Source organism: Triturus cristatus, chromosome 1_2, assembly GCF_964204655.1.
Source record: "Triturus cristatus chromosome 1_2, aTriCri1.1, whole genome shotgun sequence".
In the NCBI taxonomy this organism is placed as follows: Eukaryota; Metazoa; Chordata; class Amphibia; order Caudata; family Salamandridae; genus Triturus; species Triturus cristatus.
The window spans coordinates 1161622807-1161650790 of NC_140580.1; the positions used below are offsets into that span (position 1 = coordinate 1161622807).

Consider the following 27984-nt stretch of genomic DNA (forward strand, 5'->3'; position numbering starts at 1 on the left):
CCACTGCTGGCTTTATCTGACTTGTGGCCTGTGCTGACTCTGCCACTGCTGGCTTTATCTGACTTGTGGCCTGTGCTGACTCTGCCACTGCTGGCTTTATCTGACTTGTGACCTGTGCTGACTCTGCCACCAGTGGCCTTGTGATTCGGATTCCAAGCCAGCCACACATAGGGCCCATGGGTCTTTTGGGGGACTGTGGGGGTGGTGAGCAGATTCAAGGGCTTCCTGTAATGTATTCCACTTTATTTCTTGGTTTGCAGTTTGCATACGCATACTCCTCCATTAGGACTTCGAAGCGCTTTATACAATTGAACGAGTATGGTGCATAGTTGCAACGGAAGTTATGCAAGGGCAGGGACACATCCTGTTGATTAATAATTACAATGTAAGTGATACACAGTATCCATTTGTACACAGGGATACAATATATGTAGTGCGCACCATGTACTGTAGTATATGGTACCGACAAATTGTCGGTTCCTCCAGATGCAGGCGCGTCGGTCGTACGGCCAGCCTGGCCGCTCACTGTCCAACGAGTCGTATATATACATTTTACAGTTCTGTTCATTCAGGCTTACATCTGACAGCAGGTGATATATCCAAAGTGCACAGTCGTGCGCTGTCTGTTTAGCGCCTGCCCATTTCTGGGCACTTATATTAAGTTAATGTCCATGAAAGGTGTAGTGGGAGGCACCTCTAGGGTGTAGCGTACGGTTACTTGTAGGGTGACTGAAATGCTGCGACCCGCCGGGGTGGGTGCAAATGTGTGCGTCTTGTTGGTGAAGCAGGCGGGGTGTCGAGGAATACCTCACAAGGCCCCATTACCAGAAAGTACCGGAGGGGGCCCGTGCCCACCCATCCCACGGTGTAAGGTTTGCCATCTCTTCTGCACATCCCCAGAACAAGAGAAGACAAGAGGCAGCCTTGAGCATTAAAGGAGCTCTGACAATGTATTATTCCTTCCCTCCTCCCTGCAAAGGGTTAAACAGAAGAGCGAGACGCTGCAGAGAATGAGCTTTGTTCTTAAGGCGCGCGCCGAGCCTTGATGTGTTCACCTCACCCCCCCCTCCTTCCCCTGCGCTTTAATTTACTTCACTTAATTAGCCCTCCCTCAGAGCAAAAACGATAATTTGATAATGAGGGTGTGAAAGGACACAATATGCAGAAAGTCTTCCAGCAGCCGCCGCTCTGCACCCCCTCTCCCCCCGCGCTTGCATTTCATTCCTGGCACTTGGCGGGAACAATGCGCTCTTAGCGCCCATTGTCCCCGGAGCAGCAGTTATAACACAAGGAACGTAGGTGCACCAGGGGCGTGATGTACAGACGCACGTGCGCAGTACCACCGGCCAGCTGCACGTGCGCGTAGAGGGCCACCATCTTTTAAGCAAGAAGGGGCGCATGGGCTGCAAATTTTGGTGCGAGTCCCCTGTGGAACACACAACAAGGTAAGACTAGCGCTCCGTCAGCCCTGCCAAGTACCACGCATCAGGGGTTAGACTAACGCATTTTAGTGTGGTATTCCGCATCACTGCATTGGATGCTTTCACTACACATTTATAGCACATCCTGACACCATTAGCGCTATGGGACACAAACCGCGATGTAGACGCAGCTGCATTAGCAGCGTGAGCTGTGTGATACTGGAAAAACGCACACTGTGCTACCAGCACACTTAGGCCTGACAGGTGCCCTGTACAGACTGACAGCCTTAGGGTGCTCTTCCCCCCAACATGTTGCTTCTATCCTTCATTTTTCTGACCTCTTTTTTGCTGGCTTTTGGTCTCTCTACACTTTACCGCTGCTAACCAGTGCTAACATGCGTGGACTCTTTCCCTTAAACATGGTAATATTGGTTCATCCCCAACTGGCAGAATTAATTTACTTATAAGTACCTAGTCGAATGCACTACATGTGCCCAGGGCCTGTCCATTAAATGCTACTAGTGGGCCTTCAGCACTGCTTGTGCCACAGACGTAAGGAGCCCTATAACCTTGGCTCAGGCCTGCCATTGCAGAGCCTGTGTGTGCAGTTTACACTGCCATGCTGACCTGGCAAAATAAACCTTCTGCCAGGTCCGAACCTTCCTTTTTTTATACAAATAAGTCACCTCTAAGGTAGCCACTTGTCAACCCAGAGGGCAGGGTGCAACGTATTTAGAAGGTAGGACATGTAGTTTTACGTTTCATATGTCCTGGTAGTGAAAACCCCTTAAAATCGTTTTTTACTACAGCAAGGCTTATATCTTCCATTGGATACCATTAGGATTACATTTTGCAAGTGTAATTTCGAAATGGGAAGATATAACATATTCAAGTTTGGCGTCTATAGATTCAGAATTTAAAATCTTAATTTATGGTGTGGTCAAATTCTAAATTACTATCCTGAAAATGCAACTTTTAGAAAGAGGTCATTTTCGTACTTAAGCCATTTGCTGCATGGAACCTGTCTCTAATCACATGACTGGGTGTAGTTGTCAGTTGCTTTGTGTATTCCTCATAGACAGCCACACACAGTACAAACTTAGGTGTGACTTTATGGGCCATTCTGGCAGGATGGGAGGGAGGAGCTGGGCACAGCCTAACTTACATCCAAATAGGCCATGTCCTGTCCACACACAAAGGAGGCATGCCCCCCTATAATGAGTCTAGTCAGTGCAAGTAGGAGGACATCTATGTACTTCAAAGGACTGTCTTTTAAGGCTTCCCCACATCAAAGGTACCATTGGATATCCATACTGGTCTTCAGACACCACCACTTCAGTACACTTCTGGACCTGTGGATACTCTGCCAGGAAGAAGGACTGCTGTGCGGCTGAAGGACTGTCACTCTACTCTGCTTTGCTGTGCGGCTGCCCTCCTGCCTGGTTGAGAAGGACTGGACCTGCATCACTTGACTGCAGTGCCCAGAGTGACTCCAAGAGCTAGATGCCTGGCCTCCTGGTCTGAGGCCTCAGGGACAGAACAGGCTTCCAACCCCTGCACCGGGACTCCGCCATCTGGGAGTCTACCCTGCCAAGTTGTGCCACCCCAGTCCTGGTCCCTTGGAAGTGGGCCTGATGCACTTGCCAGTAGAACTGACGCATCCACAACCAGAACTGACATCTCCTCGGCTGATTTGTGCATCCCTGAGCAGAACCACTGCTGCGTAGATTGGACCAGTAGCAAAAGACTTGCGTCACCACTGCCTGCCACATCTTGGGACTGACAGATCGCCTTTGGCACCGCCGCTCCACAATGCTTTATCCGGCGCAAGCTTCTTGCATCCCTTGTCAACGGCAGACTCACGACTATGCTGAAACTATGCATCGCAGCTTCCTGCTCCACGGAATAGACGCATTGCCTTCTGTGCCTCACATCCTCAGCACCAGACTCCACATCACAAACCTCGTCGACAGGATCCTTGACATTGAGGCATCAGGACCTCACACCGCAGTCTCATCGCATCTCGGAACCGACACATTGCCGCTGATGCGCGACAAATCTTCAACACGGATTCTCGCAGCGCTCCGCGATCAGGATTTAACACGCATTGTTCACCGGGCCTAACTGGGTCACTATAGCCGGTCTGTGCTCCATTGCGGTCGGCCTGAACTTGTGACTTTGTTCCTGTCCGGCGTGACAAGATATTGCCAATAGAGATGTTGCTTCTTGGAGCTGTGTTACTTAAAACCTTTGAGATTCAGTAGCTCCATTTCTCCCAATTGGATTTTTGTCATTTTGGCTTGGTTTTATTTATTAAAATTTAAGTTATTTTTCTAACCGGGTGTGGAGTCATTTTGTGTGGTGTTTTCAGCGTTGTACTTTATAAAGTGTTGCACAAATACACAGCCAGGCAAGCCCGGGGACGCAGACCTACTAGGTTGCACGGCGGGGCAGGACCCTTGATGCAAGTTTGACTCGAGGGCTACCCTTTTACCTCCTGTGGTCCCCAGTGACGCAACTTCTCTCCCAAAGAGGGATGGAGAAAAAACTGGTTTAATCAGATACATAATCTGTTTCCTTATTCCTAAGGGGCAGCTTTCTGCCCTTACATAAAAGCAGGATAGGGCAACCCCCTCCCCCTTCTTCCGCTTTATCCAGGGAGGACTCGTCTCACTGCCCTGAAGAAAGTCCAGGACTGTTCCGGCCTCTACGGGACTGAAACATGTTGGCATTAGGGTCATAGGACCATAGCACTCCCACAGACCCTTTTTATTCTTTTTTTTTTTTTAATATCCCCGACATATCCACCAATAAAGGGATACTGGGATCTGTCAGCAGGTTTTTAATCTTTAACTCCCCCTGGCCAAAAATCTCTAATAGCTCCCTGGAATACGGTCGAGCCCACCCTGACTTCTAGGCGTCAGGGTGACCCGATGATGATGCATGACACCACTAGGGTGTGTGAGGGTAATTAAAACAAAAGGAATTCTTTCCTTCCCCACTCCTTAGTGGGTACCAACTCATGACTTCTCAGAGTAGGTTCCCTACCGTACCTTTCTTTGGTTCATCTTGGATTAATCGTGGACCTTGTCAAAGCCCTCGTGGAGTATTTTTGTGGATTAATGTTCATACACGGGAGGACATACTCCTACGTGAGAATCCCTCTCAGCCTTTACGGCACAGGGTACGTTTTCTTTCCCTGTTTGCCATAGTTATTGTCGCACAAATACACAGCCTCTAAAGTTGAGCCTGACTACTCTGTACCAAGCTACCAGAGGGTGAGCACAGGTTTATTCAGGGTTTGCCTGCCTCTTACCCTGACTAGGATTGTGGTTGGTACTTGATCAGGGCTCACACCCATATGTTATTGTGTCGCCTTCTACAACAGTTCTCACATGCATACTTGACATCCAGAGAGCAGGTGCAAGACGGTCTCCTCCTTGTATCTATGGAGAGCATGCATTCATCTGATTGGGAATATGCTACTTACCAGTATGCATCTGTTCTTGGCATGTAGAGCTGCAGATCTACACACTTTTGCATAGATCGCCATCTGGTGTTGGGCCCGGATGTTTGCAGTTTGTTTTTCCTCTTGGAAAGTCTTTGGAAGTCACGAGGTCGGTGATTCCTCCCTTGGTTCGTATTGCACATGGGCTTCGGCTCCATCCTCCGATTGTTTTTCGCCAACAGGGAAAGATGGAGCGTAGTAGTAACAGTGAAGAAACCCATGTGTGTTGTATCTAAATAAGATAGACTGGAACAGATACAGGTAGCCGGGGAGGCGGGGGGCGTGTGTAGATCTGCAGCTCTACATGCCAAGAACAGATGCATACTGGTAAGTAGCATAATCCGTTCGAGGCATATGAGCTGCAGATTACACACTTTTGCATAGACTATATAGCAGTTCCCAACCTTAGCGGCGACCACCGGTATCTGTTGCAGTGGTTTGAAATAGTGTTTTTAGTACAGCCTGGCCCACACTAGCTTGTTGCTTGGTTTGCACATCTACACAGTAATGTTTAGTGAAAGTGTGCGGTGTTGACCATGTAGCTGCCTTGCAAATATCATCTAATGGGATGTTCCCTAGAAAAGCCATAGAAGCCCCTATCTTCCTTGTAGAGTGGGCTTTAGGGGGAACAGATATCGTGCGTTTTGCTTTGTGGTAGCAAATCTGTATGCATTTTACAATCCACCTAGCTATCCCGGATTTTGAGATGGGGTTGCCTTTATGAGGTGGAGAGAAAGAGACAAACAGTTGCTTTGTCTTTTTGAAAGGTTGTGTTCTCTGGATATAGTAAAGCAAGGCCCTTTTAACATCCAGTGTGTGTAGAGCCCTTTCTGCAACAGTTTGAGTTTGCGAGAAAAAAAACGGTAATTCTACAGATTGGTTTAGATGAAAGGGTGAGATGACTTCGGGTAGGAATTTTGGGTTGGTACGGAGGACAACCTTGTTCGGGTGCGTTTGGAGAAAAGGTTCTTGTATAGTAAGTGCTTGTATCTCACTGACCCTTCTAAGGGAAGTGATGGCTACAAGGAAAGCGGTTATCCATGTGAGGAATTGCAGTTCGCATTTATGCAAAGGTTCGAAAGGCGGTCCCATTAGCCTTGTGAGAACTATATTTAAGTTCCACACAGGTGAGGGTGGCACTCTGGGGGGAATTATTCGTTTTAGGCCTTCCATGAAGGCTTTAATGGCAGGCACTCTGAAAAGTGATAGGTGCTGTCTGTTTTGTAGGTAAGCGGCAATTGCTGAGAGGTGTAGCCGAATGGATGTATATGCTAGGTTACATCTTTGTAGATGTAGTAAGTAGCATATGATATGCTGTATGGATGCGTCTAGAGGGTTGATGGTGTTATGGCAAACAACAAATCTTTTCCACTTGGCAGCGAAGCAGGCTCTAGTGGTAGGGCATCTAGCTTCTCTGATAACGTTCATACAGTCGGGGGGAAGGTTAAGGTATCCGAATTCTAGGATCTCAGGAGCCAGATCGCAAGGTTGAGCTGAGCTGGGTCCGGGTGTCTGATCTCTCCATGGTTCTGGGTTAGGAGGCATGGTGAGAGGTGTAGCTTTTGGTGTGGCATTACTGAGAGTTCCAGCAGCGTGGTGTACCACGGTTGTCTGGCCCATGTTGGAGCTACTAGAATGAGTGTGAGGGAGAGCTGTTGTAGCTTTCGCACCACTAATGGGATTAGTGGGAGAGGTGGAAAGGCGTAAGCAAATTTGCCTGACCAGTTCATCCATATCGCATTGCCTTTGGACAATGGGTGTGGGTATCTGGCGGCGAAGCTTGGGCATTTTTTGTTTTCGTGGGTGGCGTAGAGGTCTATGTGTGGATGCCCCCACATCTGAAAGAACGGGTGCAGAACCTGTGGGTGAAGTTCCCACTCGTGGATCTGCTGCGTCTGTCTGCTGAGCAGATCTGCCATGGAGAGCGATGAGTCTGTTGTCAGGATCATTTGTGGAACCGGGTCCAGGAACGGTCGACCTCTGGAAAGATTTGTGGTGTTCCACCACTGCAGAGAGCGATGGGTGCGACAGTCTACCAACACCAGATCTGTCAGTTTCCCCTGGGCCTGGTTCCATTGGCGCGCTAAGCACTCTTGGAGTGGACGCATCTGGAGTCTTGCATGAGGCACTATGAAAATGCAAGAGGCCATCATCCCTATCAGTTGCATAAACACTCTTGCTGGCAGGGAGTGTTGAAGTATGAATTTTTGACGCAAAGCCTGAATGCTTGCAATCTTGGCCGGATTGGGGTAGGCTATGGCTTTTGAGGTGTCTATGGTGGCACCGAGGTATTGCTTTATGTGGGATGGTGTTAGCTGGGACTTTTGGTGGTTCACCATGAAACCTAGCTGGTGAAGTAGTTGGATTGTAGTGGCGGTGTGGTGTACACATTGGTTGTAGGACGTGGCTTTTATTAGCCAGTCGTCCAGATACGGGAAGACGTGAATGTGCTGTCTTCTGAGATGTGCTGCCACTACCGCTAGGCACTTGGTGAATACCCCTGGTGCTGTTGTGACCCCGAATGGGAGCACCTTGAACTGGTAGTGTTGCCCGTCCACTACGAATCTGAGGTACTTTCTGTGGGCATGGTGTACCGGAATGTAAAAGTATGCGTCTTTCAAGTCCAGTGTGTTGAGAAAGTCGTTCTGGGAGAGGAGCGGAAGTACCTGCTGAAGTGTTACCATGTGAAAATGGTCCGAATGTATGTATGTGTTTAGAGGCCGGAGTTCTAAGATAGGTCGTAGAGTCTCGTCTCTTTTTGGTATCAGAAAATATAGGGAGTAGACCCCTAGATTTTGCTGATCGTGGAGGACCTGTTCTATTACGTGTATTTGTAGGAGGGAGATTACCTCCTGTTTTAGTAACGCGGAATGTTCTTGTGACATTGGGCATTGCCTGGGTGGAATGTTGGGGGGATAGATGTGAGTTCTAGGCAGTACCCTGAACGAATAATTTGGGTCACCCATTTGTCTGATGTGATGGACTCCCAGACGTGAAGGAAATTTTGTAGTCTGCCCCCGACCGGAGTGGGATGGTCTGGAGGGAGCGGGGGAAAGTCATTGGGTAGGAGGTGTGGCAGAGCGGGCGGTATTTGTTTTGCCTCTGCCTTTATTGTTATTGCCTCTATAGCCACCTCTTTGATAACCCCTTGTGAAGGTGGACTGAGGAGGGGATTTGTAGGACGTGGACGCGCTATCTGAGGAGTAGCCTCTGCCCGTGCCCCGAAAGGAAGAGCGGCGAAAGGAGCGCCTAGGAGGGTGTGACTGTAGGGCTCCCATAGATTTCGCCGTATCTGTGTCTTTCTTCATCTTCGAGGGCCTCATCTATCTTTGGACCGAATAAATGTTCTTGATCAAATGGATGGTTTAATATGGAGGCTTGTACCTCAGGTTTAAAGCCTGAAACTCTCAGCCAAGCGTGTTGACAGAGGAGGACACTAGTGTTAATGGCCCTGGAGGCTGTGTCTGCTGCGTCTAAGGCACAGCGTATAGAGATATTAGTTATGGTCTTACCCTCTTGAATTAATTCATTGGCCCTATTTCTGTATTTTTCTGGGAGATGGTGCATGATGGTTTCTAGTTCATCATAATGCGCTCTTTCGTATCTGGCCAATAGCGCTTGAGTGTTGGCGATACGCCATATATTGGCTGCCTGTGACGCAGTGCGTTTTCCTGACGCGTCCAGGAGCTTTGCTTCTTTGTCAGGTGGTGGTGCTTCGCCCGACGCCTGGGAATTTGATCTCTTCCTTGCAGTGGATACCACTAGGGAATCTAGTGGCGCTGGCCCTTTGATGTAGGCAGGATCTGTGGGGGCAGCTTTATACTTTCTCCATGCGTGGGTTTAGGACCCTAGCCCTGACTGGGTCTTTAAAAACCTCTGGCGCATGTTTTATTACCCCTTTGAGCATAGGTAGTATAGCAGTAGACCTATGTGCAGTATCAAAGGTGTCTAGGAGGAAATCTTCCTCTACTGGGTCAGTGTGTAGCTCTACCCCGTGATAATGTGCCGCCCTCTGAAGTAGGTGGTGAAAACCTAGTGAGTCTTCTGGTGGAGATGGCCTGGATGGATAAAGGTCATCTTGTGGGACATCTGGAATGTCTGGATTATAATAATCATCCCAGGGGTCTAGGGATCCTGTAGGGGTGGGGTCTTGTGGCACATCTGCTGGTCATAGTATGGGTCCCCCTGATCATCATGGTCTGGAGACGGGGTCGGAGAGCAAAGAGGCAGGGGTGGAGAAGGTGGAGGGGGCGGAGGTGGAGAGGGTGGAGGAGGTGGGGAAGGCACTCTGAGAGGGGAGGTAGCACAGTCCTTCCTCTTTGGAGGTGGAGCTGGAGCTGGTTTGTCCAAATGTCTCTTTTTAGAAGACCGTGCCAAATGTGCAGTTTTTGGATCCTTGGTAAGTGTCTTTTGCAAAGGATCCGGTGTAAAAAGTTCTTGCGACACTGGTTGTTCGGTCGGCGCCGACGTTTTCGGGGCCGATGGCTTGTCTGTGCCGTGCTTTTTTGGAACCTCCGATTTTTTTGTTCGGTGCCGAGACAGGCTGTGGCGCGGGAGTGTCGGTGCCGAGGGCCTTATGATGTTTGGTCGGCACCGAGAGGCTGGGTTTGGACACCGAGGGCTTTGGTGCGGAGCTCGGTGTCGAGGTAGAGGCCGATCTCTTCTTCGGTGCGAAGGGTGTTTTTCGGCACTGCTGGCAGGCTGGCTCGAGCCAGAGCCGCCGGAAGGCTTACTTGGCTTCTTCACCGGGCCCGAAGGTGGGGTGTTCGAAGCAGTGTCTTTGGTCTTGCCTAGGCCCGGAGGCGAAGGCGTGACCGAAGCCTTTTTGGGTGTCGGCGCAGGTGTGGGAGGGGGTATTTTACTCACGACCCTCTGCGCCGGGGTGATGTCCTCCACATCCGAGTCGTCTGCTTCGGAAGCACTGACTAGGTCCTCTTCGGTGTGCTGCTGTCCCGGAGCTTCGACGTCGTCCCCGAAGATGTCGACTGGAACGGAAGTCGAGGAGTGCGCCATTTTTCATATGGCCCTTCGATCTCGAATAGTCTTTTTAGATTTAAAAGACTTGCAGGCGGGACAGTCTCGAGCCTCGTGTTCAGGGGAGAGGCAGAGGTTGCACATCTCATGAAGATCGGTGTGGGGGAATTTGGACCCACATCGAGGGCACTTCTTGAATGGAGTTCTTTCCATCAGCCGGGACCGGAGCCTGGATAGGCCCGAAGGCTGCCGTCGACGACTGGAATCGAAGGTGTGTCGAAGAAGAAGGTGATTGAGGAGATCAGTATCTGAACAATACCGCGGAGAGCGAGGATTCCGCTTCGATCGTCGAACTGGAATGTTCGGAACCGGAGCGCGAAGTATTACATCCGAGCCCGATGGCGGAAAAAAACAATCTGAGAATGGAGCCGAAGCCCATGCGCAATACGAACCAAGGGAGTAGTCACCGACCTCGTGACTTCCAAAGACTTTCCAAGAGGAAAAACAAACTGCAAACATCCGGGCCCAACACCAGATGGCGATCTATGCAAAAGTGTGTAATCTGCAGCTCATATGCCTCGAACACATCTTTTCCTACATATGCAAGAAAGCATTTGTGCACAAGCCACCATCCTGGGAAGCTTCTATAGGCTCCTCCATAGGTTGTTCTTGACTACATGGTCCTCAGCTTCCACTCTTGGTCAGGGTGTTCTAAGAGTTCAATATGGCCTTTGGTTTTTGAAGGGCTGCCTAATGGCTGCCTCACTGAGTGACTTTAGCCGAGTAGCCCCAAACCCCGTATTACACGAACGCTGTGAAACAGGTCCTGTAGAACCTTAATGCTGCACAGGATGATCCCCGAGACCCAAACCCTGCACACCATGAACTTTGCAGGATATGAGCCCTGCAGAACGCAAACGGACTTTAACGTCAATCCGGCTCAACACAGACTGCGTGTAAAATGAACAATGGAGAACACAATCTCTGGAGAACACAAACCCTGTATAACATGAGCTCTGCAGAACACAAACCCTGTATAACATGATCTCTGGAGAACACAAACCCTGTATAACATGAGCTCCAGATAACACACCCTGCACAACATGAGCTCTCCAGAGAACACACCCTGCATGACATGAGCCCAGGAGAACACACACCCTGTATGACATGAGCCCAGGAGAACACACACCCTGTATGACATGAGCCCAGGAGAACACAAACCCTGTGTAACCCGAGCTCTGCATAACACAAACCCTGTATACTGTGAGCTCTGCAGAATACAAACCCTGTATTACATGAGCTCCAGATAACACACCCTGTATAACATGAGCTCTCCAGAGAACACACACCCTGTATGACATGAGCCCAGGAGAACAGAAACCCTGTACGACATGAGCCCAGGAGAACATAAACCCTGTACGACATGAGCTAAATTAACAGTAGCTCTGGAGAACACAAACCCTGTATAACATGAGCCCAGGAGAACACAAACCCTGTATGACCTCTGCAGATCACAATCCCTGTATAACATGAGCTCCATAGAACACACCCTGTATGACATGAGCCCAGGAGAACACAAACCCAGTATAAGACGAGCTCTGCAGAATAGGAACCCTGAAGCAACATACGCTGAAAAAAACAGGTTGTAGAACTCAGTTCCCAGAAGAAGAAAGGTGATGGGATTCCAAGGGATTCAATTAATGAGGCAAATTAAGGGTAAAAACCATGGCGATGCTATATTATGCAGGTTTATAAAGCGTGTAGCTACCCGAAGGCTTCCCAGTGCTGAGGGAGTTGCAGCTTGCACTAGTGAGCTGCAGTAAGGGCTCTTCTCTGTCCGTAACACTGACGGCCATAGACACCGTCCCTTGCACGTGTCCCTTTAACATCTTGGAAGGGTCTCCATGGTCCCCCCTGCCCTCGGGCTCCCCACGGTGCTGCCTGCTCCCTGCCCCCTATCCAACACTCCATCAGTGGACCAAGGACGCCTTGTCTGCTCATTGCACTCACCTCGGGACTTCATGCCGATGAATCTGTTCTCTACGATGTCAATGCGACCAACGCCATGTTTCGATCTGAAAGACAGCGAAAGGGAACGTCTGGTTATGTTGGGGTACCCAGCGCTGGTCCAAACAGCAACACAAAAAGATGATGGACGGAATGCTGAACATTGTCAAACAAGCACCCCAAGTCACAGATCTGGGTTAAATCCATCGGTTTCAGAGGTCCAAACAGTACCATGAGTCCACCCGAGAGGATCTCAGCCCACTGAGTAGGCCCAGACAAGGAGGGCCGTGGTAAGCCGTCAGGCAAGGAGGGCCACGGTAAGCCGTCAGGCAAGGAGGGCCGTGGTAAGCCGTCAGGCAAGGAGGGCCACGGTAAGGCGTCAGGCAAGGAGGGCCACGGTAAGGCGTCAGGCAAGGAGGGCCACGGTAAGGCGTCAGGCAAGGAGGGCCACGGTAAGGCGTCAGGCAAGGAGGGCCACGGTAAGGCGTCAGGCAAGGAGGGCCACGGTAAGGCGTCAGGCAAGGAGGGCCACGGTAAGGAGTCAGGCAAGGAGGGCCACGATGAGGCGTCAGGCAAGGAGGGCCACGGTAAGGCGTCAGGCAAGGAGGGCCACGGTAAGGCGTCAGGCAAGGAGGGCCACGGTAAGGCATCAGGCAAGGAGGGCCACGGTAAGGCGTCAGGCAAGGAGGGCCACGGTAAGGCGTCAGGCAAGGAGGGCCACGGTAAGGCGTCAGGCAAGGAGGGCCACGGTAAGGCGTCAGGGAGCAAACACATTGGAGGATCTACAGATGGGAGATTCATTCCGTACAGAAAACAGCTGTTCCTGGACTTTTTGATCATGCAATAAAGTCGAAAAAGATTCACGATTCGAAGTTGCATTTAAATGCATTTAATCAGCAAAAGGTATCAAGTACTAACAGATTCCTTAAATGTGCACCAGGCATAAAAAACGACATTGGTACCAATTGGCTATAAGAAAATGTTTGTTTTTTATTCACACACGTGCAATAGATAAAGTGAAACAAGGGGGGGAAGGTGTCAGAGTGAAGATAATTCGACACACACAATTACAATCCTTTCAAAAGAAAAGTGGTTATACATGGCAACAAAACCAGTTCAGCCTGGCCACCACGAGTCATTTTTTATATATAGAGCGGCCATGTCTAACTGGTTTTGTTGCCATGTATAACCACTTTTCTTTTGAAAGGATTGTAATAATTGTGTGTTTCTAATTATCTTCACTCTGACATCTTCCCCCCTTGTTTCACTCTATCTATTGCACACATGAGCCCCACTGCCTGCCCGCCCCTTCCTTTGGAGCAACCTCCTAACTATTGGTAAGCATGGTCCTGTACCTGCCAGGCTTTGAAATGTGTGTGAATAAAAAACGAATATTTTCTTAACGCCAATTGGTGCCAATGTCGTTTTTTATGCCTGATGCACATTTAAGGATTCTGTCAGTACTTGATACCGTTTGCTGACATCAGACTTCGAATCGTGAATCTTTTTCGACTTTATTGCATGATAAATGAGTCCAGGAACAACTGTTTCCTGTACCACTTGATACCCAGGTCTGCGGACATCAGATGGGTCACCCCATTATGTTATAATGGGAGATTCATTCAAGCACAAGACACAAGGGCACCCTTGAGGTGAAGGCAACACCATCAGCAGGAGACATGAAGAGGCATGGGTGAGAGAAAAGGCACAAAAAGGAAGCCAGGAGATATGAAGAGGCATGGGTGAGAGAAAAGGCACAAAAAGGAAGCCAGGAGACATGAAGAGGCATGGGTGAGAGAAAAGGCACAAAAAGGAAGCCAGGAGACATGAAGAGGCATGGGTGAGAGAAAAGGCACAAAAAGAAGCCAGGAGACATGAAGAGGCATGGGTGAGAGAAAAGGCACAAAAGGAAGCCAGGAGATATGAAGAGGCATGGGTGAGAGAAAAGGCACAAAAGGAAGCCAGGAGACATGAAGAGGCATGGGTGAGAGAAAAGGCACAAAAGGAAGCCAGGAGACATGAAGAGGCATGGGTGAGAGAAAAGGCACAAAAAGGAAGCCAGGAGACATGAAGAGGCATGGGTGAGAGAAAAGGCACAAAAAGGAAGCCAGGAGACATGAAGAGGCATGGGTGAGAGAAAAGGCACAAAAAGGAAGCCAGGAGACATGAAGAGGCATGGGTGAGAGAAAAGGCACAAAAGGAAGCCAGGAGACATGAAGAGGCATGGGTGAGAGAAAAGGCACAAAAGCAAGCCAGGAGACATGAAGAGGCATGGGTGAGAGAAAAGGCACAAAAGGAAGCCAGGAGACATGAAGAGGCATGGGTGAGAGAAAAGGCACAAAAGGAAGCCAGGAGACATGAAGAGGCATGGGTGAGAGAAAAGGCACAAAAGGAAGCCAGGAGACATGAAGAGGCATGGGTGAGAGAAAAGGCACAAAAAGGAAGCCAGGAGCAGCCTGCAGAAGAGCAGAGGGAGAAGGTTCTGGAAGCATCAAGCAATACCTTAAGGGAGTACCCCAAAACCAATCTGAAGAACCCAGAGGAAAACCATAAAACACACGACGAGGCAAAGACAAGGAAAGCGAAGCAAAACTAAATGCTAAACACAATATTTGACACAAAGGCAAAACCAAGAAATACAGAGCACCAGCCACAATGACAACCAATAAAAACAGAAGAAGATACTGGAGGAGAACAAATAAAACACCATAGAAATGGTCCGAGGACATCGGTGAAGCAGAAGAACATAGTTATTGAGAAACGTGGAAGAGAGGAAAGGGCAGCGGAAGAACGAAGACAAACAAAGGGGAAGGAAGGAGAACACCCATGAAACAAAAGCTTAGAGGGCAGAAAACACTCCAACAAACACGAGCTGCAAGAGAACCAGTATACACACTGGAAGGATCCAGATAACCAACTGAGACACAACAAGAGGTAAGAGGAAAACCATGAAAAACCCAGGAACACAGAAGAAAAGGTAGAGAGAGAACCATTAAACACAAAGCAAGTGGCAGGAGGCAGCTCAAACAGGACACAGGCAAAGACGAGAAGAAAACCACGGAATGCATAGGAAGGGATGAAAGGAGTACCATCAAATGCACATGAAGGGGTATGGGGACGAATACCATGTAACACACAGGAGAGGCACCATCGATCACACAAGAAGAGTGTTAGGAAACACACAGGAAGTGGTGTTAGGAGTGTTATGAAACACACAGGAAAGAGTGGGAAGAGTACCATGGAGCACACTGGAAAGGGGCAAAGAGAGCAACGTGGTACACACAGGAAGGGGCAAAGAGCCCTGTGGAACACACAGGAAGGGGCAAAGAGAGCAACGTGGTACACAGGAAGGGGCAAAGAGAGCAACGTGGTACACACAGGAAGGGGCAAAGAGCCCTGTGGAACACACAGGAAGGGGCAAAGAGAGTATCATGGAACACACAGAAAGGGGCGGGAGGAGTGCCATGGAACACCCAGGAAAGGGCGGGAGGAGTGCCATGGAACACAGAAGAGGGGCAGGAAGAGTACCATGGAACACATAGGAGGGGGTGGGAGGAGTACCATGGAACACCCAGGAAGGGGCGGGAGGAGTGCCATGGAACACCGAGGAAGGGGCGGGAGGAGTGCCATGGAACACCCAGGAAGGGGCGGGAGGAGTGCCATGGAACACCGAGGAAGGGGCGGGAGGAGTGCCATGGAACACCCAGGAACGGGCGGGAGGAGTGCCATGGAACACCCAGGAACGGGCGGGAGGAGTGCCATGGAACACCCAGGAAGGGGGGGGGGAGGAGTGCCATGGAACACCCAGGAAGGGGGGGGGGGGAGGAGTGCCATGGAACACCCAGGAAGGGGGGGGGGGGGGAGGAGTGCCATGGAACACAAAGGAGGGGGCGGGAGTACCATGAAACACACAGGAGGAGTACCGTGGAACACCCAGGAACGGGCGGGAGGAGTACCATGGAACACAGAGGAGGGGCAGGAGGAGTGCCGTGGAACACTCAGGAAGGGGCAGGAGGAGTACCGTGGAACACACAGGAAGGGGCGGGAGGAGTGCCATGGAACACAGAGGAGGGGCGGGAGGAGTACTATGGAACACAGAGGAGGGGCGGAAGGAGTGCCATGGAACACAGAGGAGGGGCAGGACGAGTGCCATGGAACACACAGGAAGGGGCGGGAGGAGTACTATGGAACACTCAGGAAGGGGCAGGAGGAGTACCGTGGAACACACAGGAAGGGGCGGGAGGAGTGCCATGGAACACTGAGGAAGGGGCAGGAGGAATGCCCTGGAACACACAGGAAGGGGCGGGAGGAGTACTATGGAACACTCAGGAAGGGGCAGGAGGAGTGCCATGGAACACAGAGGAGGGGCGGGAGGAGTGCCATGGAACACAGAGGAGGGGCGGGAGGAGTGCCATGGAACACAGAGGAGGGGCGGGAGGAGTGCCATGGAACACAGAGGAGGGGCAGGAGGAGTGCCATGGAACACAGAGGAGGCGCGGGAGGAGTGCCATGGAACACAGAGGAGGGGGCGGGAGGAGTACCATGGAACAGAGGAGGGGGCGGGAGGAGTACCGTGGAACACAGAGGAGGGGCGGGAGGAGTGCCATGGAACACAGAGGAGGGGCGGAAGGAGTGCCATGGAACACAGAGGAGGGGCAGGAAGAGTGCCATGGAACACACAGGAAGGGGCGGGAGGAGTACTATGGAACACTCAGGAAGGGGCAGGAGGAGTACCGTGGAACACACAGGAAGGGGCAGGAGGAATGCCCTGGAACACACAGGAAGGGGCAGGAGGAGTGCCATGGAACACACAGGAAGGGGCAGGAGGAGTGCCATGGAACACAGAGGAGGGGCGGGAGGAGTGCCATGGAACACAGAGGAGGGGCGGGAGGAGTGCCATGGAACACAGAGGAGGGGCGGAAGGAGTGCCATGGAACACAGAGGAGGGGCGGGAGGAGTGCCATGGAACACAGAGGAGGGGCGGGAGGAGTGCCATGGAACACAGAGGAGGGGCAGGAGGAGTGCCATGGAACACAGAGGAGGCGCGGGAGGAGTGCCATGGAACACAGAGGAGGGGGCGGGAGGAGTACCATGGAACAGAGGAGGGGGCGGGAGGAGTACCGTGGAACACCCAGGAAGGGGCGGGAGGAGTACCATGGAACACAGAGGAGGGGCGGGAGGAGTACCATGGAACACAGAGGAGGGGGCGGGAGGAGTACCATGGAACAGAGGAGGGGGCGGGAGGAGTACCGTGGAACACCCAGGAAGGGGCGGGAGGAGTACCATGGAACACAGAGGAGGGGCGGGAGGAGTACCATGGAACACAGAGGAGGGGGCGGGAGGAGTACCATGGAACCCAGAGGAGGGGGCGGGAGGAGTACCATGGAACCCAGAGGAGGGGGCGGGAGGAGTACCGTGGAACACCCAGGAAGGGGCGGGAGGAGTACCATGGAATACAGAGGAGGGGCGGGAGGAGTACCATGGAACACAGAGGAGGGGGCGGGAGGAGTACCATGGAACAGAGGAGGGGGCGGGAGGAGTACCGTGGAACACCCAGGAAGGGGCGGGAGGAGTACCATGGAACACAGAGGAGGGGCGGAAGGAGTACCATGGAACACAGAGGAGGGGGCGGGAGGAGTACCATGGAACCCAGAGGAGGGGGCGGGAGGAGTACCATGGAACCCAGAGGAGGGGGCGGGAGCAGTACCATGGAACCCAGAGGAGGGGGCGGGAGCAGTACCATGGAACCCAGAGGAGGGGGCGGGAGCAGTACCATGGAACCCAGAGGAGGGGTCGGAGCAGTACCATGGAACCCAGAGGAGGGGGCGGGAGCAGTACCATGGAACCCAGAGGAGGGGGCGGGAGGAGTACCATGGAATACACAAGAGGGGGCAGGAGGAGTACCATGGAACACAGAAGAGGGGGCAGGAGGAGTACCATGGTACACATCAGCGGGAGGGAGGAGTACCTTGAACACTCAGGAAGAGGCAGGAGGAATACCATGGTACACATCAGCGGGAGGGAGGAGTACATTGAACACTCAGGAAGGGGCAGGAGGAGTGCCATGGAACACAGAGGAGGCGCGGGAGGAGTACCATGGAACAGAGGAGGGGGCGGGAGGAGTACCATGGAACACAGAGGAGGCGCGGGAGGAGTACCATGGAACAGAGGAGGGGGCGGGAGGAGTACCATGGAACAGAGGAGGGGGCGGGAGGAGTACCATGGAACACAGAGGAGGGGCGGGAGGAGTACCGTGGAACACCCAGGAAGGGGCGGGAGGAGTACCATGGAACACAGAGGAGGGGCGGGAGGAGTACCATGGAACACAGAGGAGGGGCGGGAGGAGTACCATGGAACACAGAGGAGGGGGCGGGAGGAGTACCATGGAACACAGAGGAGGGGGCGGGAGCAGTACCATGGAACCCAGAGGAGGAGGCGGGAGCAGTACCATGGAACCCAGAGGAGGGGGCGGGAGCAGTACCATGGAACCCAGAGGAGGGGGTGGGAGCAGTACCATGGAACCCAGAGGAGGGGGTGGGAGCAGTACCATGGAACCCAGAGGAGGGGGTGGGAGCAGTACCATGGAACCCAGAGGAGGGGGTGGGAGCAGTACCATGGAACCCAGAGGAGGGGGCGGGAGCAGTACTATGGAACCCAGAGGAGGAGGCGGGAGGAGTACCATGGAACCCAGAGGAGGAGGCGGGAGGAGTACCATGGAACCCAGAGGAGGGGGCGGGAGGAGTACCATGGAAACACAAGAGGGGGCAGGAGGAGTACCATGGTACACATCAGCGGGAGGGAGGAGTACCTTGAACACTCAGGAAGAGGCAGGAGGAGTACATTGGTACACATCAGCAGGAGGGAGGAGTACCTTGAACACTCAGGAAGGGGTGGGAGGAGTACCGTGGAAAACAGAGGAGGGGCAGGAGGAGTACCGTGGAACACAGAGGAGGGGCAGGAGGAGTACCGTGGAACACAGAGGAGGGGCAGGAGGAGTACCGTGGAACACAGAGGAGGGGCAGGAGGAGTACCGTGGAACACACAGGAAGGGGGTGGAAGAGTACCATGGTACACATCAGCGGGAGGGAGGAGTACCTTGAACACTCAGGAAGGGGCAGGAGGAGTACCATGGTACATACAGGAAGGGGCGGGAGGAGTACCATGGTACACACAGGAAGGGGCAGGAGGAGTACCATGGTACACACAGGAAGGGGGGGGAGGAGTACCATGGTACACATCAGCGGGAGGGAGGAGTACCTTGAACACTCAGGAAGAGGCGGGAGGAATACCATGGTACACATCAGCGGGAGGGAGGAGTACCTTGAACACTCAGGAAGGGGTGGGAGGAGTACCATGGAACACAGAGGAGGGGCAGGAGGAGTACCGTGGAACACAGAGGAGGGGCAGGAGGAGTACCGTGGAACACACAGGAAGGGGTTGGAAGAGTACCATGGTACACTTCAGCGGGAGGGAGGAGTACCTTGAACACTCAGGAAGGGGCAGGAGGAGTACCATGGTACACACAGGAAGGGGCGGGAGGAGTACCATGGTACACACAGGAAGGGGCAGGAGGAGTACCATGGTACACATCAGCGGGAGGGAGGAGTACCTTGGACACACAGGAAGGGGCGGGAGCAGTACCATGCAACCCAGAGGAGGGGGCGGGAGCAGTACCATGGAACCCAGAGGAGGAGGCGGGAGGAGTACCATGGAACCCAGAGGAGGAGGCGGGAGGAGTACCATGGAACGCAGAGGAGGAGGCGGGAGGAGTACCATGGAACGCAGAGGAGGGGGCGGGAGGAGTACCATGGTACACATCAGCGGGAGGGAGGAGTACCTTGAACACTCAGGAAGGGGTGGGAGGAGTACCGTGGAACACAGAGGAGGGGCAGGAGGAGTACCGTGAAACACAGAGGAGGGGCAGGAGGAGTACCGTGGAACACAGAGGAGGGGCAGGAGGAGTACCGTGGAACACACAGGAAGGGGGTGGAAGAGTACCATGGTACACATCAGCGGGAGGGAGGAGTACCTTGAACACTCAGGAAGGGGCAGGAGGAGTACCATGGTACACACAGGAAGGGGCGGGAGGAGTACCATGGTACACACAGGAAGGGGCAGGAGGAGTACCATGGTACACACAGGAAGGGGGAGGGAGAGGAGTACCATGGTACACATCAGCGGGAGGGAGGAGTACCTTTAACACTCAGGAAGGGGTGGGAGGAGTACCATGGAACACACAAGAGGGGGCAGGAGGAGTACCATGGAACACACAAGAGGGGGCAGGAGGATTACCATGGTACACATCAGCGGGAGGGAGGAGTATCTTGAACACTCAGGAAGAGGCAGGAGGAATACCATGGTACACATCAGCGGGAGGGAGGAGTACCTTGAACACTCAGGAAGGGGTGGGAGGAGTACCATGGAACACAGAGGAGGGGCAGGAGGAGTACCGTGGAACACAGAGGAGGGGCAGGAGGAGTACCGTGGAACACACAGGAAGGGGTTGGAAGAGTACCATGGTACACATCAGCGGGAGGGAGGAGTACCTTGAACACTCAGGAAGGGGCAGGAGGAGTACCATGGTACACACAGGAAGGGGCGGGAGGAGTACCATGGTACACACAGGAAGGGGCGGGAGGAGTACCATGGTACACACAGGAAGGGGCGGGAGGAGTACCATGGTACACACAGGAAGGGGCGGGAGGAGTACCATGGTACACATCAGCGGGAGGGAGGAGTACCTTGGACACACAGGAAGGGGCGGGAGGAGTACCATGGTACACACAGGAAGGGGTGGGAGGAGTACCATGGTACACACAGGAAGGGGCGGGAGGAGTACCATGGTACACACAGGAAGGGGCAGGAGGAGTACCATGCTACACACAGGAAGGGGCGGGAGGAGTACCATGGTACACACAGGAAGGGGCGGGAGGAGTACCATGGTACACACAGGAAGGGGCGGGAGGAGTACCATGGTACACACAGGAAGGGGCGGGAGGAGTACCATGGTACACACAGGAAGGGGCGGGAGGAGTACCATGGTACACACAGGAAGGGGAGGGGGTGGGAGCAGTACCATGGAACCCAGAGGAGGGGGCGGGAGCAGTACCATGGAACCCAGAGGAGGGGGCGGGAGGAGTACCATGGAACCCAGAGGAGGGGGCGGGAGGAGTACCATGGAACCCAGAGGAGGGGGCGGGAGGAGTACCATGGAACACACAAGAGGGGGCAGGAGGAGTACCATGGTACACATCAGCGGGAGGGAGGAGTACCTTGAACACTCAAGAAAAGGCAGGAGGAGTACCATGGTACACATCAGCGGGAGGGAGGAGTACCTTGAACACTCAGGAAGGGGCAGGAGGAGTACCATGGTATACACAGGAAGGGGCAGGAGGAGTACCATGGTACACATCAGCGGGAGGGAGGAGTACCTTGAACACTCAGGAAGGGGCAGGAGGAGTACCATGGTACACACAGGAAGGGGCGGGAGGAGTACCATGGTACACACAGGAAGGGGCGGGAGGAGTACCATGGTACACACAGGAAGGGGCGGGAGGAGTACCATGGTACACACAGGAAGGGGCAGGAGGAGTACCATGGTACACACAGGAAGGGGCAGGAGGAGTACCATGATACACATCAGCGGGAGGGAGGAGTACCTTGGACACACAGGAAGGGGCGGGAGGAGTACCATGGTACACACAGGAAGGGGCAGGAGGAGTACCATGGTACACACAGGAAGGGGCAGGAGGAGTACCATGGTACACATCAGCGGGAGGGAGGAGTACCATGGTACACATCAGCGGGAGGGAGGAGTACCTTGAACACTCAGGAAGGGGTGGGAGGAGTACCATGGAACACACAAGAGGGGGCAGGAGGAGTACCATGGTACACATCAGCGGGAGGGAGGAGTACCTTGAACACTCAGGAAGGGGTGGGAGGAGTACCATGGTACACACAGGAAGGGGCGGGAGGAGTACCGTGGAACACACAGGAAGGGGGTGGAAGAGTACCATGGTACACATCAGCGGGAGGGAGGAGTATCTTGAACACACAGGAAGGGGCGGGAAGAGTACCATGGAACACAGAGGAAGGGGCGGGAGGAGTACCATGGAACACAGAGGAAGGGGCGGGAGGAGTACCATGGTACACAGAGGAGGGGCAGGAGGAGTACCGTGGAACACAGAGGAGGGGCAGGTGGAGTACCTTGAACACACAGGAAGGGGCGGGAAGAGTACAGGATACACACAGGCAGCAGCTAAGGAGACTACAGAGAAACAGAAAACGAGAGAACGAGCATGGAGAGCATGGGGTAGAGTCAGGAGGAGGACTGGGACAGGTCAGGCTAAGAAGCAGGACACAGACCAGGAGAGGCCGGAGGATCCAGAAACCATGCGAGAGAGACGGGGGCATCACTTACGCAATCTGATTAAGGTACACGTAGAGTTCCAGAGCTGAGCTGTGCGAGGATCCGTCGCCAACATTCGTCACCCGCACGGGGACCCCTGGGAAGAGAAGGGTGACATATCAGAACCAAATACACACATCACCAATCAATCAATCAGTAGATTCATAGAGCGCTTCTTGTCACCAGTGAGGGTATCCAGGCACCAGGAAGAGCGGTGGCCGTGCTAGCCTAGTGTTCGGGTGTATAATCTGGAATATAAAACTTAAAGCCACCCTTAGACTTTCAGGGAGAATGGAGGAAGGGGGGGGTGCGGCAGAAAAGGAGTGGGGAGGGGGATGTGGGAGTCAAGGGCCAAAAAAGAAGTTGCCAGGAGGGGGCAGAACGAGAGCAGGGGGTCAGGGGGCGAGGACTGGGAAGGACAGAAGGAGAAAGAAGAGGAAGAGCAGGTGAGAATAGAGTAGGGCGGAGGGAGAGATGTGAGGAAGGGAGGGCAAAGAGACGAGAAAGAACGGAGGGAGGTGAAGAGTTGGGTTAAAGACAGAGGAGAGGAACAAAACATGGAGAAGCGGAGGGAGGAGAGAAGAGAGAAAGGGCGAGGGCACTGAAGAGTTACACGAGGAGAGAGGACAGGCGGGGCAGTAAAGTCGCGTAAGGAAGAGAGAGAGCAGAATGAGCTAGTGGAGAAGGGGGTAATGTGATAGAGGAGATGGAGCGATGAGGGCGTGGTAGAAAAAAAGAGGAAGGAGAAGGAGACAGTTTGAAGTAAGACAGGAAGAAAATGGCAACACTGGTCAAGAAAATACCTAGGGCAAGAAGAGGAGTAAAAGCCCGAAATGAGGAAGGTGGGACAGTGAGGAGAGCGGGGAGTAGAAGGGTAGGAAGAAAAGAGAGAAAGAATAAAAGGCAGAGGCTGGAAACTACAAAAGCAGATGGGACAGAGAGGAGAGAGCGGGGCAGTGAGATTGTGAAAGAGTCAGAGGTGAGAGCGGGACAGTGAGAAAGGGTGAGAGACAGACTGAGACAGAGGTAAGAGAGTGGGACAGTGAGAGTGGGTGAGGGACAAAGGCGAGAGAGCTGGGAAGTGAGAGAGGGTGAGTGACAGAGTCAGAGAGGAGAGAGGGGGGAGTAGGAGAGGGAAAGAGGCAGATAGGTGAGTGAGACAGTGAAAGAGGGTGAGGGACAGAGGCACAGAAGTGAGAGCTGGGGGGGGTGAGAGAGGGTGAGGGACAGAGGCAGAGAGGAGAGGGGGGAGTAGGAGAGGGAAAGAGGCAGATAGGTGAGTGAGACAGTGAAAGAGGGTGAGGGACAGAGGCACAGAAGTGAGAGCTGGGGGGGTGAGGGAGGGTGAGGGACAGAGGCAGAGAGGAGAGAGGGGGGGAGGGGTGAGTAGGAGAGGGAAAGAGGCAGATAGGTGAGTGAGACAGTGAAAGAGGGTGGGGGACAGAGGCACAGAAGTGAGAGCTGGGGGTGAGAGAGGGTGAAGGACAGAGGCAGATAGGTGAGAGAGGGTAAGGGACAGAGGTGAGTGAGGGTGGTGGACAGAGGTACAGAGGTGAGAGAGCTGGGAAGTGAGAGAGGGTGAGCGACAGAGGGATATAGTTAAGAGTGGGCCAGTGCGAGAGGGAGAGGGTGAGGGAGAGCGGGGGGGAGATAGAGGGAGTGAGAGGGAGAAGGAAAGAGGCAGTTAAGCGAGAGTGGGACAGTGAGAGGGTGAGGGACAGAGGCACAGAGGTTGAGTGAGGGTGAGGGACAGAGGCACAGAGGTTGAGTGAGGGTGAGGGACAGAGGCGAGAGCTGGGGAGTGAGAGAGGGGGAGGGACGGAGGCAGATAGGTGAGAGTGGGACAGTGAGGGAAGGAGAGGGACAGGGGCAGAAAGGTAACAGTAGGACAACAAGCGAGGATGAGGGACAAAGGCAGAGAGGAGAGGGTGGGGCAGAGAGAGGGTGAGGGACAGAGGCAGAGAGGTGAGACAGTGAGAGAGGGAAACGGCCAGAGGGAGAAAGGGAGTAAAAGTGGAAGACAGGGAGCGATCAAGAGGGTTAGAGGCAGAGGGAGAAGACCGTGAGAGTTGTAGAAGCAGAGGGAAGAGAGTGGAACAGCTTGAGAGGGGCAGGGGGGCCTGTAGAGGAGGGAAAAGACCAGGATAGAGGGAGAGGGACAGACAGGCCTGTGGAGGAGGGAAGAGAGAGAGTGGGACACAGTGAAAGGGACAGACAGGCCTGGGAGGAAAGAGAGCGGGACAGAGTGAGAGGGACAGACAGGCCTGTGGAGGAGGGAAGAGAGCAGGGGAGAGTGAGAGGGGCAGACAGGGGGACAGACAGGCCTGTGAGGAGGGAAGAGAGTGGGACACAGTGAAAGGGACAGACAGGACTGGGAGGGAAGAGAGCAGGGGAGAGGGACAGACAGGCCTGTGGAGGAGGGAAGAGAGCAGGGGAGAGTGAGAGGGACAGACAGGCCTGTGGAGGAGGGAAGAGAGGAGGGGAGAGTGAGAGGGACAGACAGGCCTGGGAGGGAAGAGAGCAGGGGAGAGTGAGAGGGACAGACAGGCGTGTGGAGGAGGAAAGAGAGCAGGGGAGAGTGACAGGGACAGACAGGCCTTTGGAGGAGGGAAGAGAGCGGGACAGAGTGAGAGGGACAGACAGGCCTGTGGAGGAGGGAAGAGAGCGGGACAGAGTGAGAGGGACAGACAGGCCTGTGGAGGAGGGAAGAGAGCAGGGGAGAGTGAGAGGGACAGACAGGCCTGGGAGGGAAGAGAGCAGGGGAGAGTGAGAGGGACAGACAGGCGTGTGGAGGAGGAAAGAGAGCGGGACAGAGTACGAGGGACAGACAGGCCTGGGAGGGAAGAGAGCAGGGGAGAGGGACAGACAAGCCTGTGGAGGATGGAAGAGAGCGGGACAGAGTGCGAGGGACAGGCAGGCCTGGGAGGGAAGAGAGCGGGACAGAGGCCTGGGAGGGAAGAGAGTGGGACAGACTGCCAGGGACACCCAGACCTGGGAGGGAAGAGCGCAGGGGAGAGTGAGAGGGACACACAGGCCTGGGAGGGAAGAGCGCAGGGGAGAGTGAGAGGGACACACAGGCCTGGGAGGGAAGAGAGAGCAGGGGAGAGTGAGAGGGACAGACAGGCCTGTGGAGGAGGGAAGAGAGCGGGACAGAGTGAGAGGGACAGACAGGCCTGGGAGGGAAGAGAGCGGGACAGAGGCCTGGGAGGGAAGAGAGTGGGACAGACTGCCAGGGACAGACAGGCCAGGGAGGGGGGCCTCGGTGACAAAGGGCCCCTCCCGCCGTCACGCAAGCAGGGCCCTAAACGGACCGGACAGATATGAACTGCAAATAACTTCTTAAAAAGGTCTAAGCGACCGCAGCGCCCGAGGGGGGTCGCCGGGCACAATGGGGGTGAGGCAATAAAAGTGCCCCCCCCCAATACTGTTTAGGGGCTGTGAAATCGCAGCCGTGCCCCGATCTAATCGAATTACACGCCCGGCCTTTGTGCGCGAACTGCACCGTCTGTCCCACCAGCCGGGGAGGGTGGGACCGCAGGACAGGCCATGGAACAAGTGGGGGCTCCGAGGGCCCCCCCGGACTGTAACGTCTGTTTCAAAGACATCCCAACACATGCTGCACGTTACCCGCCTGCCAGCGATGAATGGGGCCCGGGAGGGGCCCCTCATACAAGTGCCATGAAGGGGCTCTCGGCAGCACCCCGCGGGGTGGGGGGGGGTGGGGCCGGTACGCGGAGGCTAATCCCCCCCCATCTGCCCACTCATTACCATTTAGTGGCTATCAGTTGCCAATCAGGGCTGAAAGGGCCTCTTTCTGCCCATTATTGCTATTAAATGTAAACCTGGGCAGTTAGGGACCAGAGCCCCCCCCCCCATGCCCCCACATACAAATCACTGTGTCTGCCAGAGACAGAGCCAGCGAGGGGGGGGGGGGAGGGGGGCTTCATCGAGCTTCCAGAGGCGTCAGGAACAAGGTTTGGGGAGCTGTGACAACATGGGGGGGGACCGAGCATTTCCAGGTGAACCGTATATGAGGATACAGGACAGGCCGAAAGAGTGAGACAGGACAGCAAAGCGAGGCTCGTGGATGAGGAGTGAGACGCTGACACCCAATGAGTGAGGCTGGGAACCTAAGCATGAGGCTCATGGATGAGGAGTGAGACACTGACATCCAATGTGTAGTACTCTGCTCCAAGGAGTGAGACTAGCCCCAAAGAGTGAGACTGAACAAAGCGTGAGGCTAATGCTTAATGAGTGAGACACTGACACCCAACGAGTGAGACTGGGAACCAAAGTGTGCGGCCCATGCCTAAGGAGGAGTCACCAACATTCAATGAGTGATGCTCTGCTCCGAGGAGGGAGACTAACAGCCAACGGGTGAGACTCAATAAAGTGCGTGGTTCATGCCCACGGAGTGAGACCCAATCAAGTGTGCGGCACCTCATGCTGCAGAACTACACAAACCAGCACACAAGACACATCTATGCAAAAGGTTACATTTGGATGTAGAGCAACACGAAGTAGTGTAAAATATTATATGTGTGGTGTACAGTGATAGGGAGCGGTGCAGAATGTTACCCTTGGGTTTAGAAAGAAAGCGTGGTACCAAATGGAACAAAATGTTACATTTGAGTGTAGAGCAATATGGAGGGGGGCAAGAGATACCCCTGGGGTGTACAGAGCTATGGAGTGGTGCAGAATGATACATTTGGGTGCAGAGCACTAGAGATCAATGCTGAATGATACATTTGGTTGTAGATCGATAGAGATCCGTGCAGAATGTTACATTTGGGCGCAGAGCACTAGAGATTGGTACAGAATGCTACATTTGCGAGTAGAGCGACTGAGATCCGTGCAGAATGTTACATTTGGGTGTACAGTGATAGAAATTGGCACATAATGTTACAATTGGGTGTAGAAGAGACAGAGAGAGGTGCAGAGTGTTACAATTAGGTGTAGAGCGAGAGTGGTACAGAATCTAAAATGTTAGTGTAGAGCGATAGCGATGGGCAGTGGTGCAGAATGATGCACACAACATATGGACATCTGCAGGTGTAGAAAGACATGTATCGGTACAGATCCAAACGTGTTAATGGAACAGGACAATTATCAGTGCAAGGGGACTTGTGTCACAGCAAAGCCACAGATATGTGCAGCAAAAAGGCCACTTGCCTATGCAGAGCCACCGGTGTGGATGTAAAGCTAAACATATCATTTCAAAGCACCACGTGTCCGTGGAAGCGACAGGCGTGCAGAGTGGCAAGTATCAGTGCAAGAACATGAATCAGTGCACAGTGATACGAATCCGTGCACAGTGATAAGAGTCGGTGCTGAGCAACAGGTGTTTAGAGTGACAAGTATCAGTGCAAGGAGACAGGAGTCAGTGCACAGTGATACCAGTCAGTGCGCAGTGATACCAGTCAGTGCGCAGGGATACCAGTCAGTGCGCAGCGATACCAGTCAGTGCGCAGGGATGCGAGTCAGTGCGCAGCGATACCAGTCAGTGCGCAGGGATGCGAGTCAGTGCGCAGCGATACCAGTCAGTGCGCAGCGATACCAGTCAGTGCACAGCGATACCAGTCAGTGCACAGCGATACCAGTCAGTGCACAGCGATACCAGTCAGTGCACAGCGATACCAGTCAGTGCACAGCGATACCAGTCAGTG

General features: G+C 53.6%; 1 protein-coding gene across 2 annotated transcripts in view; it reads right to left on the reverse strand.

The window, feature by feature from the left end:
* The window catches only part of ASS1 (argininosuccinate synthase 1), a 315060-nt gene that overhangs the window by 98542 nt on the left and 188534 nt on the right, over positions 1-27984 (reverse strand). For both annotated transcript variants that reach the window (XM_085613969.1, XM_085613970.1), the window contains exons 11-12: positions 22331-22415; positions 11914-11978 (exon numbers count right to left, since the gene is read on the reverse strand). In XM_085613969.1, the coding sequence (XP_085470095.1) occupies positions 11914-11978; positions 22331-22415 (150 nt within the window). The remainder of the gene's footprint in view (positions 1-11913; positions 11979-22330; positions 22416-27984) is intronic.